This window comes from Columba livia, chromosome 24 (genome assembly GCF_036013475.1).
Source record: "Columba livia isolate bColLiv1 breed racing homer chromosome 24, bColLiv1.pat.W.v2, whole genome shotgun sequence".
In the NCBI taxonomy this organism is placed as follows: Eukaryota; Metazoa; Chordata; class Aves; order Columbiformes; family Columbidae; genus Columba; species Columba livia.
This window is the reverse complement of record NC_088625.1, coordinates 837,928-851,770: the sequence shown is the minus strand read 5'-3', so window position 1 is coordinate 851,770 and position 13,843 is coordinate 837,928. Positions and strand designations below refer to the sequence as shown.

The following is a 13,843-nucleotide window of genomic DNA, read 5'->3' as shown; positions in this document are numbered from 1 at the left end:
CGGATTGGCCGGCGGGGAGGTGGGTCTGCGTGACGTACCCGGCGCTGCGGCGCCTGCCGGGGGCTGTAGTCCTGGCGGGGAGGGTCCGCCACGCGTTGCCATAGCGACGCGTCGCTGGGCCGGCGGCCCGGTCCGGCCCGGTGGCGGGGAGCGGCGGGACCGGGCGCTCATGGGGCCGGGTCCGGGAGCGGGGACCCGCGTCGGGCTGGGCCGGACCGCGGCTGCAAGCGCTTCCGCCGGCGGGCGGGGGTGCGGGCGGGCGGCGCGGCGGGCGGGCTTTCCGGGGCGGGGAGCTCCGCGCCGCCATGCCCGCCGCCCCGCTCGGCCCCGCCGCGCCGCCTGCCCGCCCCGGCGCGGCCGCCCGGCCGAGGCGCGGGGCGCTGCGGGCCCGCTAGCGCCGTCCGCCGCGGGGAGGAGGCCTTTGCGGGGGGGAGGGCCGCGGCCATGGCTGCAGCCTGGCCCTGGCTGCTGCTGGGGCTGTGGGCGGCCGCCCTGCGCGCCCTCCCTGCCCCGCCGCGCATCCGCCTGCCGCTGCGGGGCGGCGCGGCCCTGCCGCCGGGACCCCGGGCGCGCCGGGCGCCGGAGGACGCCGAGCGGGCCGGCAGCTTCGTGGACATGATCGACAACCTGCGCGGCAAGTCCGGGCAGGGCTACTACGTGGAGATGACGGTGGGCAGCCCCCCGCAGAAGGTAGGGGCCGCCGGGCTCGGCCTGCAGCAGGCTCCCGCGGGGCTGCGCTCCCGCTCCGGCTCCCCACCGCTTCGCTCGGGCTCCCGGGGCTGCGCCTTGCGGAGCTGAGGCCCTGCGGACGCACGGAGGCCGGGCGCTCCCGCCGCCGCCGGGTGTTGCGGTGCTCGGGGGCTGCGCGGTGTGCGGCGCCGGGGCTGAGCCGTGCCCGCCTGCGGGAGCGCTCCCGGCCCTGCGGCACATGCACGCACCGGGGGAGCAGCCGCCGAGCCGCGCTGGGCACGTTCCTCCAGGCACAGCGCCGGGCGCAGCTGCCGCCCGCCTGGCTCTCTGTGCCGCTCCTGGCCCGGGAACGTCCCGAGAGCTCGTCCTGGGGCTCTCGGGCAAGTCAGCTCTGCACAGAGCAGGAGCTGGCGCAGCACTGGGCTCTGCTCCCGCTCCCTCTCCTTGTCAGTGTCCCTCGTGTCCTGGGAGCTGCGCTGCCCGCGTCACGCGTGTGGCACCGCCTGCCCGTGCGCTGGGGACGCGGTAGGTGCCGAGGGCCGGGTGCTGGCCCAGCTCCTCCTCTCGTTATGGGTGAGATTGCGGGGATTTCTGCTGCCAAACCCATTCACACAGCCCTACCTACCGCCCTCAGCAGCAGCTCTGGCCCACAGCGCCACGGGGGCTTGGTGCTCGAGGGCCCGTGTTCCCTCCCGTGCCCGGGCTGCCGCTGCCAAAGCGCCCAGCGCCCACGCAGGCTGTGAGATAAGGGCTGGCTCTTCCCCACGAGCTGGCTCCGGCGCAGCTCCGCACACGTGGCGGGAGGGAGCGACGCAGCGAGACGTGAACCGCGCGCGGGGGAGCGACACCAGCGCCGCAGAAAACGGGTCCCTCAGCGGTTCCGCATCGTCCCTGAGCGCCCGCGATTTATCTTCTGCTCTGGCAGGGGATGTTTAGGGAAAACGGGAGGAGATTATTTCTAAAATCTAGTTTTAGATGTGATTTCATCATCTTTTGCCTGAGAGCTGCCACGTGTCACAGCTGCCAGATAATTTCTGTGCAAACCACCTCTTTCCAGGCACTCGTGCCTTTCTGAGCCAGTCATCCTTTTGGGCAGCTCCTTCCAGCCTTGGACTCCTTCCAAATGTGAATGTGGTGTGTGTGCTGGAGCAAAATCCCTCCAGGCGTTGTAATGGAATTAAAAGATTCACATGAAAGAGCCTGGCTGTGCACACGCAGGAGATCGGGGAGCAGGGAGGCTGTTTGTCCGTGGGGATGTTTGTCCTTCCCAAAGGCACACGTGCAGCCCGGGCACCCCACGCTGGTCGATCTCCCTCCTCACCTTTCCTTTCTCCTTCCTGGTGCTGGCAAGCCAGTTTCTTTGTTCTGTCACGCTTCAGTTTTGGTTCTGAGCTGTGCTGCGCTGCAAAATCAGCCTCAGCAGTTAATTGCTGGTACAGTCCGTGTCCCTGAGCGGGTCCGTTGCTCTGTGTGCGCACACCGGGCTCCCAGCACCGTCTGATTCATAAATCCACCGGGAAGAGGGCAGGAGCGCAGCGTCCTCCCCGCCGCCCGCGTCCCCTCCCTGCGGCATCAGCTCCACAGGATTTTCTCCAGGGAAACGCGTCCCCTGGGGACCTTGGGGAGCGGCGCAGATGAGCTGTGCGGAGCAGGTGGCTCTGGTGACGGATGGGACCACACCGCCCCAGGAAGGGCCGGTTGCCAGGGGATGGTCAGGCTGCACCGCTCTCGGTGCTCACCCCAGGCGGTTATTGCAGGGGCGAACATGCCGCTGTGATCCTTACCCAAGGCCTGAAACGTTCCCCTGGGCAAGAAGCCAGCCTGGCGTTGGGGAGAGCTGTCCCCCAGTGCAGCACAGCCGTGGGCAGCGGTGCCTGGGACACGCTGCCTGCAGCCAGCCATGGAGAGAGCTCCAGCAGCTGCAGCCCAGCGCTTCTGCCATCAGCACAAGTGCATTGGCCTCCTTCTTGTCCCCTCTGACTGCACGGGTTAAGGGCCAGAGCCCCAGTGTGCTGCTGGCTGGGCTGGGGGTCAGAGCTCACCCCGCAGCCCCGCTGCACAGCCCCGCTCCTCGCAGGCTGGGGGCCACAGCGCAGGGAGGGTTCAGCTGGGGGCAGGATCCAGCCAGCGCGCTCCCAGCCCGGCGGGTGGTTTGCCAAAGCCTGCGCACTGGTAATCCCGGGGCGGGCAGGAACGCGCGGGAGCAGAGCTCAGCATATGGATGGCCGATTAGCGGCTCCAGCCGTGCGCGATTGCAGCAGATCTGCGAGCACACGAGGTTTCCTGGCAAGGGGAGCCCGTGCACCCCGTCCCGCGACGCTCCCCGCAGCCCTGCACGGCCCTGCCCGCTGCTCGCCGGCTCCTGCCCGCGTGGTCAGGCTCCGGGCTGTGCTGGGAGCTCACGCGCCGTTTGCCCAGTGCCGGTGTTTGCTCTGTGTGTCGCTACTCCTGCTCCAGCGCCATGTCCTCGTGCAGCCTCTGCGCTGTCCCCGACTACGGCCCTTGCTCAGCACAGCGACCACCGTGAGCCAGGCGTGGGGACGGGACAGAGCTGGGCGGTGGGTACGGTTGGGTCCCACTGCCAACACAAGCCTCCCTTCTCTCTTCCTGCAGCTGAATATCCTGGTGGACACAGGGAGCAGCAACTTCGCGGTGGGAGCGGCGCCTCACCCCTTCCTCCGCAGATACTACCAGCGGCAGATGTGAGTATGCTGGGGGGACACGGAGAGCGCAGCCACCGCCCCGAGTGCCCGTGACGCAGCCCCAGCTGCACAGACCCGCACTGTCCCTTGCTGGGCTTCTTCCTCCGCACTGCTGTGACTGCCTCGCTGTGCCGTTGCAGGTCCAGCACCTACCGCGACCTGCGCAAGGGGGTGTACGTGCCCTACACCCAGGGCAAGTGGGAAGGGGAGCTGGGCACTGACCTTGTCACCATCCCGCACGGCCCCAACGTCACCGTCAGGGCCAACATCGCTGCCATCACGGAGTCGGACAAGTTCTTCATCAACGGCTCCAACTGGGAAGGGATCCTGGGGCTGGCGTACGCCGAGATCGCCCGGGTGAGTCCTGGCTCTGCCTGGCGCTGGCAGCAGACGCCGCACCCTGTTGCAGCAGGGTCCAGATTCCGTGTCCTGAGCTCCACTCGGCCCCTCGAGCACAGCGTTCCCGTCAGGGGAGAGCCCCTGGAGAAGGGACAGCACTGACACATCCCTGCCCTGCCCCTGCTTTTCCTCCCGCAGCCCGACGACAGCCTGGAGCCCTTCTTTGACTCGCTGGTGAAGCAGACGCGGGTGCCCAACATCTTCTCCCTGCAGCTCTGCGGGGCCGGCTTCTCGCCCAACGAGACGGAGGCGCTGGCGTCGGTGGGCGGCAGCATGGTGAGCAGGCAGGGCCGCCCGCGCGGGGCGGGACGGGACGCGCCAGAGCGGGGGTGCGCGGCGGCAACGCCTGTCCTTCTGTCCTGCAGATCATCGGCGGCATCGACCGCTCGCTGTACGTGGGGGACATCTGGTACACCCCCATCCGCAAGGAGTGGTACTACGAGGTCATCATCGTCAAGCTGGAGGTCAACGGGCAGGACCTGAACATGGACTGCAAAGAGGTGAGGGGGCAGCAGGGACCTGCCCCGCGGGACGCGGCGTTGCTGCCACTGGAGCCACCCACCTGCCGTCCACGGGGATTGGGGGGAGTGGGCGCTTCGCCTGGGTCACTCTGCCCTTCCACCCCCAGTACAACTACGACAAGAGCATCGTGGACAGCGGGACCACCAACCTCAGGCTGCCAAAGAAGGTGTTTGAGGCTGCCGTGAAATCCATCAAAACAGCTTCCTCGGTCAGTGAAACCCGTCCCTCCCGCCGCGGGCACGTCCCCAGGGCCAGCGCGGGGCTGCGGCGGCACAGCCGCGCGTCACCAGCCCGAGCATCCCTGCCGCCCGGCACGGCCCCCTCACCTCCCCTTTCCCCGGGCAGACCGAGAAGTTCCCCGACGGCTTCTGGCTGGGGGAGCAGCTGGTTTGCTGGCAGGTTGGCACCACCCCTTGGCACATCTTCCCGGTCCTGTCACTCTACCTGATGGGGGAAGCCACCAACCAGTCGTTCCGGATCACCATCCTGCCCCAGGTGAGCGCTGGCCCTGCCGGACCCTGCCCGCTGCCGAGACCGTGCTGGGTGGCACCGCCGCCCGGCCCCGGCCCTGGCGGCACCTCTGTCCCTGCAGCAATACCTGCGGCCGGTGGAGGACGTGGCCACCTCTCAGGATGACTGCTACAAGTTCGCCATCTCCCAGTCCTCCACGGGCACCGTCATGGGCGCCGTCATCATGGAGGGTTTCTATGTGGTGTTTGACCGCGCCCGCAAGCGCATCGGCTTCGCGGTCAGCGCCTGCCACGGTGAGGGCTGTGCCGGAGCGGGGGAGCGCTGCAGGGGACACGGGGACGCATGGTGACCGCGGCTCTGCCCTCTGCCACCACAGTGCACGACGAGTTCCGCACGGCCGCGGTGGAGGGGCCCTACCTGCACGGCGACATGGAGGACTGCGGCTACAACATCCCGCAGACGGACGAGTCCACGCTGATGACCATCGCCTACGTCATGGCGGCCATCTGCGCCCTGTTCATGCTGCCGCTCTGCCTCATGGTGTTCCAGTGGCGCTGCTTCCGCTGCCTGCGCCGCCACCACGACGACTTTGCCGATGACATATCCTTGCTGAAGTGAGCGTGGGGGCTTCGGGGGGCACGGGGCCGGCACACGCGGGTCCTTTCTGCGGGGCTGAGCCCAGAGCCTCAGCCCTGGGGACTCGGGAGCATCGGGGACTTGCAGAAGGAGCATGGCAGCCAAGGGGCAGAGCTCAGCAGCCGCGTCCCGGGGCTGGGGCAGCTGCTCTGCTCCGGCACCAGGATGAGCTGTCCCTGGATCTGCCCAGCCCTGCCAGGCGTGATGGAGCCATTCCTGCCTGTCCCCTGCCTGTCCCCTGCCTGTCCCCTGCCTCCTTCCAACCCCAGCTGCCTGAGCCGGGCTCCAGCATTTCCATCCCTGGAGGATCTATCCCAGCACTGGGCTTCTCGGGGACAGCCCCGGGCTGCCCGGGACAGGGCTCCCATCCTGCTGCTCCGTACCCCGCTCGCTTTGCCCTCCCAAACTGTCCTTCCCCCACCACCAGCCCCAGGACCCCCTGTGCCCACCCTGCCCTCCCGGGATGAGCAGGAGCAGCCACCCGTCCCCTTTCGCTCGTCAGACCCCTCTGGGGATGGGAATCTGCCACATGTCCCTTCAGCACCAACGGCACCTGCTCCGGAGCAGCCGGTGGCCGCTGCCCCACAGGCTGTCCCCAGGTGCCCCAGAACCAGGACAGAGTGAAGTCCCCAAGCCCGGCCGCTCCCCAGCCCACCCGTCCGACCGAAAGCCATAGGGGAGCCAGCGCCGGGCTGCCCCGCAGCCCCCGCCTCACCGCCGGCACGGCCCGCGGCGCCGGCACCGCGGCTGCTCCCGCTCACTGCCCGCGTCCCGGCGCCCCGGCTGCTGCCGCGGGGTGAGGGCCAGCCCGGCTCGGGGGGCAGGCGCTGCCTCGGGGGCTGCAGCGTTTCTTAGTTTTTAAACACATGGTTGTATTTATTTCATTTGTTTTTAATGACGCGAGTCACTGGCAGCGCAGCTGTGCAAATCCCGGCGTGTAAATAGCAGGTCCCACAGCACACCCAGGTGTACAAACAGCGGCCGCTTCTCACCTGTACAATATAGACATATATCTCTATTTTTAATTCTAGTGCTGAAAGCCACTGTTCCAAACCCAACATTAGGGGGGTTGGTCCTGTTTTGTTCTGGGTTTTTTTAGTCTTTTTAGCCCCCTGCTCAACCCCGGGGCCTTGGCCAGGGCTCGCTCGGCTGGAGGCGCTTTCCGGACCCGAGCGCGGGCGGTCAGGAGGTGCTGAGCACCGGAGCACGCAGAGCCAGCCGCCCCGGCCCAAGGGACCGTCCTACAGCCCTGTCCTCGCCTGGTCGCGCTGCGGAGGGCGGATGTTCTGGTGCGTGAGGACGAGCGTCCCCAGGCAGGCGCCCTGCAGCGTGCAGGATGTTCACCGTGCTGCGCTTCCTCCTCTGCCTCCAGCCTGGACAGGAAAGTGCTTTGTTTTAAATAATGAGATTCGCTAATTAAAGCAACGCTCCTCCACGAGCACGGGGCCGGGCTGGCAGCCGCCCCGCGCAGGGACGCTCAGCAGCTGAGGGGGGCCGGGCAGGAGCAGCGCAGCTCTGCAGCATCCCCGCGCGTAAACTCGTTAACTCAGCCCTGCAGTTCCGTATCTCCGTGGCAAAGCAGCGAGGGAGCCAGCGGGACGAGGGAACGCACCGTGCAGGAGAGGCCAACCAGCCCTCGTGCCGGGCATCGCCGCGACAGCCCAGCACCCGCACCCCAGAACTGCCCCGCGGCGCGCTGGCGAGCGGCGCCCGGCACCCAAACCTCGCTCCGGAGCCACGGGCGCCCGGCGATCCCGCTCCCCTGTGAGAGGGCAGTGAGCACGCATGGCCCTCCGCACCCTGTGCCTGCCCGGGACCCCCGGCACCCCGGACTCTGCGGCGGCCGCTGCCTTAAACCGCGCCAGCAGGCGTGTGCGTGGCGCAGGAGCTGAGACTGCGGCCAACCCGGGGGTGCTGTGCCCGGCAGCACCCGCACGGAGCGACCCCGAGGCACAGCTGCCGCGAGCAGCACCGAGTGCGTGCCACAGCCTGCAAATCAAGGGAAAAAGTGCACAGAGTAAGTGTAAGATTTGAAGTGGCGCTGAGCACCTCGTGACCCCACCAAAACCCCTGGAGAAAGGGTCGGTGCCTCAGCCAGGCTTGGGAAGCGCAGGAGGGGTGAAAGCAGGAGCTGCCGCAGGCTGGGTGGCGCTACCCGGAGCTGCCGTAGGTTGGGTGGTGCGACCCGGAGCTGCCGCGCAGCTGGATCCGCGCGCTCCCTCCCCAGCGCTCCAGAACAGGTGTGTGCGGTCCTGGCCCTGCAGAGGGGATGGGGATGGGGACCGTGGGCTGGCGCCGGAGCCTCCTGTACTCTGTAACCTACTGTCTGTGTAAGAACAATGAATGTTAACACGGTAAATTATTATTACATTAAAAAAAGACCACAAAAAAGTGCTCTTTGTCTGCAACCTGTCGATTGCTCAAAGGGAGGTGGCGGATGGAGGTGATGGAGGTGGCGGGGGAGTGGCACAGGGGCAGCGAGGCGTCCCACCCCAGTCAACAGTTGTGGGGAGCTGCTGGGAGCACTGGGATGGAGAGGGAGCTGCCGGGAGCACTGGGATGGAGAGGGAGCTGATGGGAGCACTGGGATGGAGAGGGAGCTGCCGGGAGCACTGGGATGGAGAGGGAGCTGCCGGGAGCACTGGGATGGAGAGGGAGCTGCCGGGAGCACTGGGATGGAGAGGGAGCTGCCGGGAGCGAAGCGGGAGCAGCCAGGAGCGTCCCAGCAGGCAGGTGATGCTCAAACGCGCATTTGAAGAGAAGGCAGCAAGGCTGCGAACTACGAAATAAGGAGCAGCACCAAGTCACTGCATAATATACACACTTTATTTATGAATTTGTATGTATACAGACTTTCTATACACACATTACCTATATAATAAAAATGTACATGTGTATACATGGTCGTATAAATATAGAACTGTAGAAATCTTAGAACCGATCCTGTCTATTCACAGCAACTCCTCCTGTGGGACGGCTTTGTTCGAGCGGCCGTCATTTGAGACTTGGGCAAAAGGGACAGGTGTCATTCGTGTTGGTTTGTGCCCAGAATTTGATGCACTGGAAGACAGAGAATTAGTCAAGAGCCACAGGCACAACTCAGAGGTCACAGGACAGGATGTGACCCTCACGGCAATGAGCGTGGGCTGGCAGCAGGAACACGGACAGCCCTTTCCTAAAGCCACCACCAAGGCTGGCCCAGGCAAGAGCCAGGACGGGGCGGCAGCAGCAGGACACTCACCTCCTTGTGCAGCACGTGCGAGCAGGCCATGGGGTGCAGGTCCCCGGGCTGCACCAGCTTCTGGCACATGAGACACAGCTTGCAGGCAGCCGGGCTCTGCGACCAGCAGCGAGGGGACACAAGGGACAGGGGCACCAAGTCACATCACACGTTCCATATTCCAGCTACTCATCCCACCACAGTTTGAGCCGTTCCTCCCTCTGCCCGCAGCCGTCGCATGGTGTCAGAGCCCCCGGCACCCCTCTTGGGGCCAGTCCCCTCTCCCCCAACGCAGATCACGTCCCCAACCCTCCAGTGGCTGCGTGAGGAGACCCCAGCTCCCCTGGCTCATCCTTTCGGCCACCTCCCCAAGGGCTCCCTCCGCTTCCCCTGGGGCCAGCAGAGTGCTCCAGAACCTCAGAATCCCTTACGTGCGAGGCCGTTCCGGGGTACGCCACCTGCGCCGGGGGCAGGAACATGGGCGTGCTGATCTGAGGCAGCGCAGTGGAGAACATGGGGGCCCTGATGCGACCGAGCGGCTGCGGCGAGGCAAACGCGGCACGTCAGCAAAGCCCGGGGGAAAAGAACAGCCAAGTTACCCGAGTCACCGCGGGGAAAACCGCTCCCGAGAGCCGTGCTGCAGTCAGCAGAAACGGGAGCCCGGGGACACGCCGGCCACGCAGCCCGGGCTCTGCGCAACCCCGGGAGCAGCCGCAGCCTCTCCCCGCAGCCCCCGCCGCTCGCCCACCTGCGCCCCGGCCGCCGCGCGCTCCTGCTGCTCCGCCAGCCTGGCGGCCACCAGCTGGGTCAGCTCCTCCATGGTCAGCCCCGCCATGGTCCTGCGAGCCGTCTTGATCTGCTGCAGGATGTTGGTGAGCTGGGCCCTGCGGGACAGCAGCCTGCTGAGCCCCCCAGCGAGCCCCCCGCTCCAGGCGAGCCCCCCAGCCCAGCCCTGCGGGAAGGCCGGATCACAGCAAGGAGCGGGTGCTCTCACCAGCCTTTGCTGCTCATCCTCCTCCCTCCCTCACTTCCCCCTAATCCCACAAGCACCCAGAGAAACCCCCCCACCCCGTCCCACCCCCAAATCCTCAGCCTGCGGGCAGGACAACGCCAAACACTCACTTGTTGCACTGCGGAAACCGAGCCAACAGCTTCTCCAGCAGCTTTTCCAGCTTATCGGCCGGCTGCAGCCTGTGGAACTCCGGAGTGACGTTAACGGCGCCCAGGCCGGGCGGAGGGGGGATGGCGGCGGCGGGGGCCACGTGCGGGCTGTGCGTGCCCATCAGCGAGGCCACGCCGGGGCTGCTGCGGCCCTGCGAGGCGGGCAGCGGCGGGGAGGGCTGCGCGGGCCGGGACACGGCGGGGGTCAGCAGCGGGAACGACAGCGCCCGGGGGTCCGCGCTGGGCATGACCATGGGGACGGGGACGGGCCCAATGGGGAACGGGAGCCTGGGAGTAAGGGGCGGGTTGGGCTGGAATGCCGTCAGCATGAAATCTGTCTGAGAAAGAGAAACGGGGGGAGAAGCGGAGGCTGGTTAGAGTAAGCCTGTCTGAAAGCAGAGGCCGGCGCCTTCCTCCCCAGCCACAAGCGCGGGCACCTCTGGTTATACCCCTCACAGCCACGGAGAGACCCTTCCCTTCCCCACCGCGCACAGGTCAGCCCACACAGGCAGGGACACGCACGGGACACCGGAAAACGCGGCCCCACGTGCACACAGGCAGCGCCGGCACCGGCTGCTGTCCCCAGGCCCGGCAGCACGTCCCTGCGGTGACGGCCGCGTTCGGCCGCAGGGACACTCACTTCTGAGGGCGGGGGTGGCAGCGTCGGCGTGGGGATCTGGGGGAGGCTGCTCAGCTTGGTGCCGTTCCTCACCATCTGAATGTGGTCGTTGAACTGGTCCTAACAGGGAGGAAGGAAGAGATGCGTTTAGCAAAGCCTCTGCCCGGTGAAGTGCAAGAACTGCTCGCTTCTAGGCCGGGAGCCGTCCGGCAGGAACTTACTCGGACACTTTCCTTGGTCATCCGTATCCTGTTCAGCCTCATCTCCCACTCCTGCTTCGGCCTCATCGTCTCCAGCGTGGGTGGCGCGGACCTGCAAGCACAACTACACTTTCCCTCTTGCAACTGTGCTCTCGCTGGCAGCAAAGCGGGAGCAACCAACTGCCCCGCGCACCCTCCTGCTGTCCCCCACCCCTGAACTGCGTCCACCGAACCTCCCGTGTAAGCAGAGGGGTGGGTACGGAGGGACGTTTGGGTTACCCACCGTTCCTGAGACTGCCCGGACTCACTTGAGGTAGGTGAGATGCAGCTCCGCTTCTTTTTCTGCTTCTTCTAGTTTCAAGACCAGCAGCTCCTTCCGGCTCTCCAGGGACAGGATCTGCAGAGAGAGGCCCCACGTGAAGAGCAGCTTTTGTATTCCCTTGGTTCACACTGCCAGACTGTGACTGTGACCTCCTTGCTAAGCACCAAGCTTCATTAGTTAGTCACAACTGACGTTTACCGCGCTGGTATTTTCTTATCCCGTTTCTCGTCCCATGGAGAGGGGGACTCAGCCTCACCCCAACTGCTCCGAATGCCACACAATCATTCACTACGACCTGGAATCTCCAAAATACTCTCTTCAACAACTGCTTTGCGGGTAAGAAGTCACCACTAACCTCTGCTTTCCAGGCCCGCTCCGTCTCCTCGAGGATGTTCCTGTTGATCTCATTGTGCTGGTTCTTCAGCTTGTCCAGCTCCATCTCCCAGAGCTGCCTGCAGACGGACACAGAGCGCGTTGGTGCGGGCTCGGGCACCGCAACGGCGCCGAGCGGCGACCCCCACAAAACCCAGCGGGGAAGGGCGCTCAGGCCGTTACGGCACGAGTATCTAGGAGCTGCTTGTGCCCAGCTTCGAGAGGACTGACTGCAGAGGCTGGGGGCACCTGCGCAGCCCGTCACCAGACAGCACCGTCAGACCCACCATCCAGCCCACCCCGCCAGGAGAGTCACATTCCCCCGGGCAAAAGGACCGGAACGAAAATGAGCAGGTAAGAGCCTCACTTTTCATCAGACTGCTCTGCAATCAGCGAGGCGATCTTGTTCTCCTTCTCCTCCTGCTCCTTCAGCAGCCTGCACGAGAGAAGGACACACGGACTCAGCTCCTGCAGCCGCAGATGCCGCAGGTCCCGGGCTCAAACAGCACCTTGGCGCAGCCAGGCACCGAATGCAACCCCGCGCCACACAGACGCTGGGAAGTCGCCGCCGACAGGCTCCCGAGTGAGATTTTGCTGTATCATGACACTGCACGAGGAGCGTGGCACAGAACCCGCGCCGCTCCAACAGCAGCAGCTCTGCAACCGTTTGCGTGGTGCAAAACGGGCCGAGCGCCTGGAACCGCTGCTAAAGGAGCTTTATCTCGACAATAAAGAATAAAACAGAAATCAGAGCCCTCCAACATAACGGAACGGCTCCATCAAAGCGCAAGGTCAGCGTTCAAGAAACCGTCAGACCGTCACAAACAACTCGCGCCTTGCTCGTGTCAGACCCCGAACGGAGCGACACTCTGCGCTCACCAAAACACTCGCTGCTTCCAAATAGTGGAGCGTGCGGCCCTCTTTTGCTTAAGTGACACCTTTTCTCCCCAAAAAGCAACACTTTCTATTCCATGCTAATACCTTCGGCCTTTCTCACAGAGTTTCTCAATTTCTGCTTTCAGGTCCTGCTCTTTCTGCAAGAATTCTTTCTTTTCTTTCTCCATCTTCTTCTTTGTCTCTTCTCGCTTGATCGTAACATCCTGAATTGCTTTCAGGATCTCCTACAGCAAAACAAGCGTCACGCAATCAAAGTTCCAACGCCGGTTCTGTTTGAAACGGCGCCAGCGGGCAGGCTGGCACAAAGGGGACTCTTCCAAATACCTGGTGGTTCTTCATCTCCTCTTCCCTCCGCTGCTGCAGCTGCTTAAGCTGCACCTGCAGCTGATTCTCCACTTGCCGCTGCTTGTCCAGCACCTCCTGGTAACGCTCCTTCAGCAACGCCCGCTCAGACATCATTTTGTCCTGCAGCGGAGAGCAGAACCCTAGGGAGAACCTTCCCTGCTGCTAAGGAGGGCGCGGGCAGGGCAGGAAAGCTCGGCAGCAAGAGCCCAGGCGGCGCCGCTCTCCAAACCCACAGTTAAGCAGCCCCGCTGCCACAGCTCGGCTCTCTGGAGCAGAACGGGTGAAGGAGGCAGCGCCTGCAGCTGCCGCGGCCCCCAAAGGGGAACCGACCCCCCAAAGGGGCCGTGACACCCACCAGGTTCTTCTCAATGTCCTGATCGGTGCTCGTGTCCGTGTCAGCCGTCTTGAAGTCGGTCTGCAGAGAAGGGGACACTGTCGGACCCCGGGACCCGTCGGACCCCTGGGGACACCGTCGGAGCCCAGGACCTGTCAGAGCCCTGGGGACACCGTCGGAGCCCTGGGGACACCGTCGGAGCCCTGGGGACACCGTCGGAGCCCTGGGGACACCGTCGGAGCCCCCGGCCGCTCCTCAGCAGCCCGCGGATGGTCCTCGTCCTCCCCACCGCTCCAAGGCACGGCAGCAGCTGACGGCCCGGGCCCCGCCACGCTCCCCGCTCGCCCGCAGCGTCCCCGCGCTCCCCCCCCCGGCAGCACCGGCTTCCCAAACGGGCCCCCCGGAGACCCCGTGCGCGCCCCAGACCCGCAGCCCCCGCACCGCCCGGCCCGCGGCCCCGCACCCACCTGCACCGCGATGTTCTGCGAGGGCCGCCCCGGGGCCGCCTCCGGGTCGGGCTCCCCCGCCGGCCCGGCCCGTCCCCCGGGCCCGGGCTCCCCCTCTGCTCCGGGCGCCGGGGCCGGGCCGGGGGCGGCCGCGGGCTCCGTGTGCGCGGCGGGCTCCGTGTGCGCCGGCGCCGCCTCGCCGGGGCCGTCCGGGGCGGCGAGGGCGCTCCCGCTGTGCGGAACAAACAGCTCGGTCACGGCTCCGCCGGGCCCCGCGCGCGGCCCGGCCCGCCGGGCGCACCTACCTGGCGGGCGGCGCGGCGGGCCCGGGCGGGCAGAGGCGCGGCGGGGCCGGGCCCGGGGCAGCGGCGGCGCCGTCGCTCTGCGGCTGCTCCAGCGCCATGGGCGGCGCGGCGGGGCCGGAGCGGCGCGGCCCGAGCGGAGCGGAGCGGCCCGGCCCCGCCCCTTCCGGCGCACGGCGGCGGCGCGCGGCAGCGCCGCCCTAGC

The 13,843-nt window shown here is 66.4% G+C and overlaps 2 protein-coding genes across 5 annotated transcripts; one reads left to right on the top strand and one right to left on the bottom strand.

The window, feature by feature from the left end:
- The first annotated feature begins 276 nt into the window (after window positions 1-276).
- BACE1 (beta-secretase 1) lies at window positions 277-7,815 on the top strand. The gene is made up of 9 exons (XM_065040188.1): window positions 277-690; window positions 3,304-3,392; window positions 3,533-3,749; window positions 3,930-4,067; window positions 4,157-4,291; window positions 4,420-4,521; window positions 4,659-4,808; window positions 4,906-5,077; window positions 5,161-7,815. The coding sequence occupies exons 1-9, from the start codon at window positions 445-447 to the stop codon at window positions 5,400-5,402; spliced, it is 1,491 nt and encodes a 496-aa protein (XP_064896260.1). The 5' UTR covers window positions 277-444; the 3' UTR covers window positions 5,403-7,815.
- A 409-nt stretch (window positions 7,816-8,224) lies between these two features.
- RNF214 (ring finger protein 214) lies at window positions 8,225-13,800 on the bottom strand. 4 transcript variants are annotated; one of them, XM_065040182.1, is made up of 15 exons: window positions 13,642-13,800; window positions 13,358-13,568; window positions 12,912-12,971; window positions 12,536-12,676; window positions 12,296-12,435; window positions 11,682-11,750; window positions 11,298-11,394; window positions 10,929-11,017; window positions 10,642-10,744; window positions 10,514-10,540; window positions 9,763-10,139; window positions 9,389-9,524; window positions 9,072-9,179; window positions 8,662-8,757; window positions 8,225-8,480 (listed from the first exon to the last, which is right to left on the bottom strand). In XM_065040182.1, exons 1-15 carry the CDS (start codon window positions 13,737-13,739, stop codon window positions 8,415-8,417), a joined length of 1,818 nt encoding a protein of 605 aa, XP_064896254.1. In that variant the 5' UTR covers window positions 13,740-13,800; the 3' UTR covers window positions 8,225-8,414. The 4 variants fall into 4 exon arrangements, with proteins under 4 accessions (XP_064896254.1, XP_064896252.1, XP_064896255.1 ...); XM_065040180.1 differs by having other exon boundaries at window positions 10,442-10,540; window positions 13,642-13,799; XM_065040183.1 differs by having other exon boundaries at window positions 10,642-10,732; window positions 13,642-13,799.
- Between the last annotated feature and the right edge of the window lie 43 nt (window positions 13,801-13,843).

What these genes read in the sequence shown, in the direction of transcription:
- BACE1 (XM_065040188.1), top strand. Translation starts at nt 445, where the DNA reads ATGGCTGCAGCCTGGCCCTGGCTGCTGCTGGGGCTGTGGGCGGCCGCC. An exon ending in CGTACGCCGAGATCGCCCGG is followed by an intron (nt 3,750 to 3,929) that starts GTGAGTCCTGGC and finishes TTCCTCCCGCAG; the next exon opens with CCCGACGACAGCCTGGAGCC. An exon ending in GGATCACCATCCTGCCCCAG is followed by an intron (nt 4,809 to 4,905) that starts GTGAGCGCTGGC and finishes CTGTCCCTGCAG; the next exon opens with CAATACCTGCGGCCGGTGGA.
- RNF214 (XM_065040180.1), bottom strand. Translation starts at nt 13,739, where the DNA reads ATGGCGCTGGAGCAGCCGCAGAGCGACGGCGCCGCCGCTGCCCCGGGC. An exon ending in AGGAGATGAAGAACCACCAG is followed by an intron (nt 12,436 to 12,535) that starts GTATTTGGAAGA and finishes GTTTTGCTGTAG; the next exon opens with GAGATCCTGAAAGCAATTCA. An exon ending in CTGCATCTCACCTACCTCAA is followed by an intron (nt 10,745 to 10,928) that starts GTGAGTCCGGGC and finishes GGGAAAGTGTAG; the next exon opens with TTGTGCTTGCAGGTCCGCGC.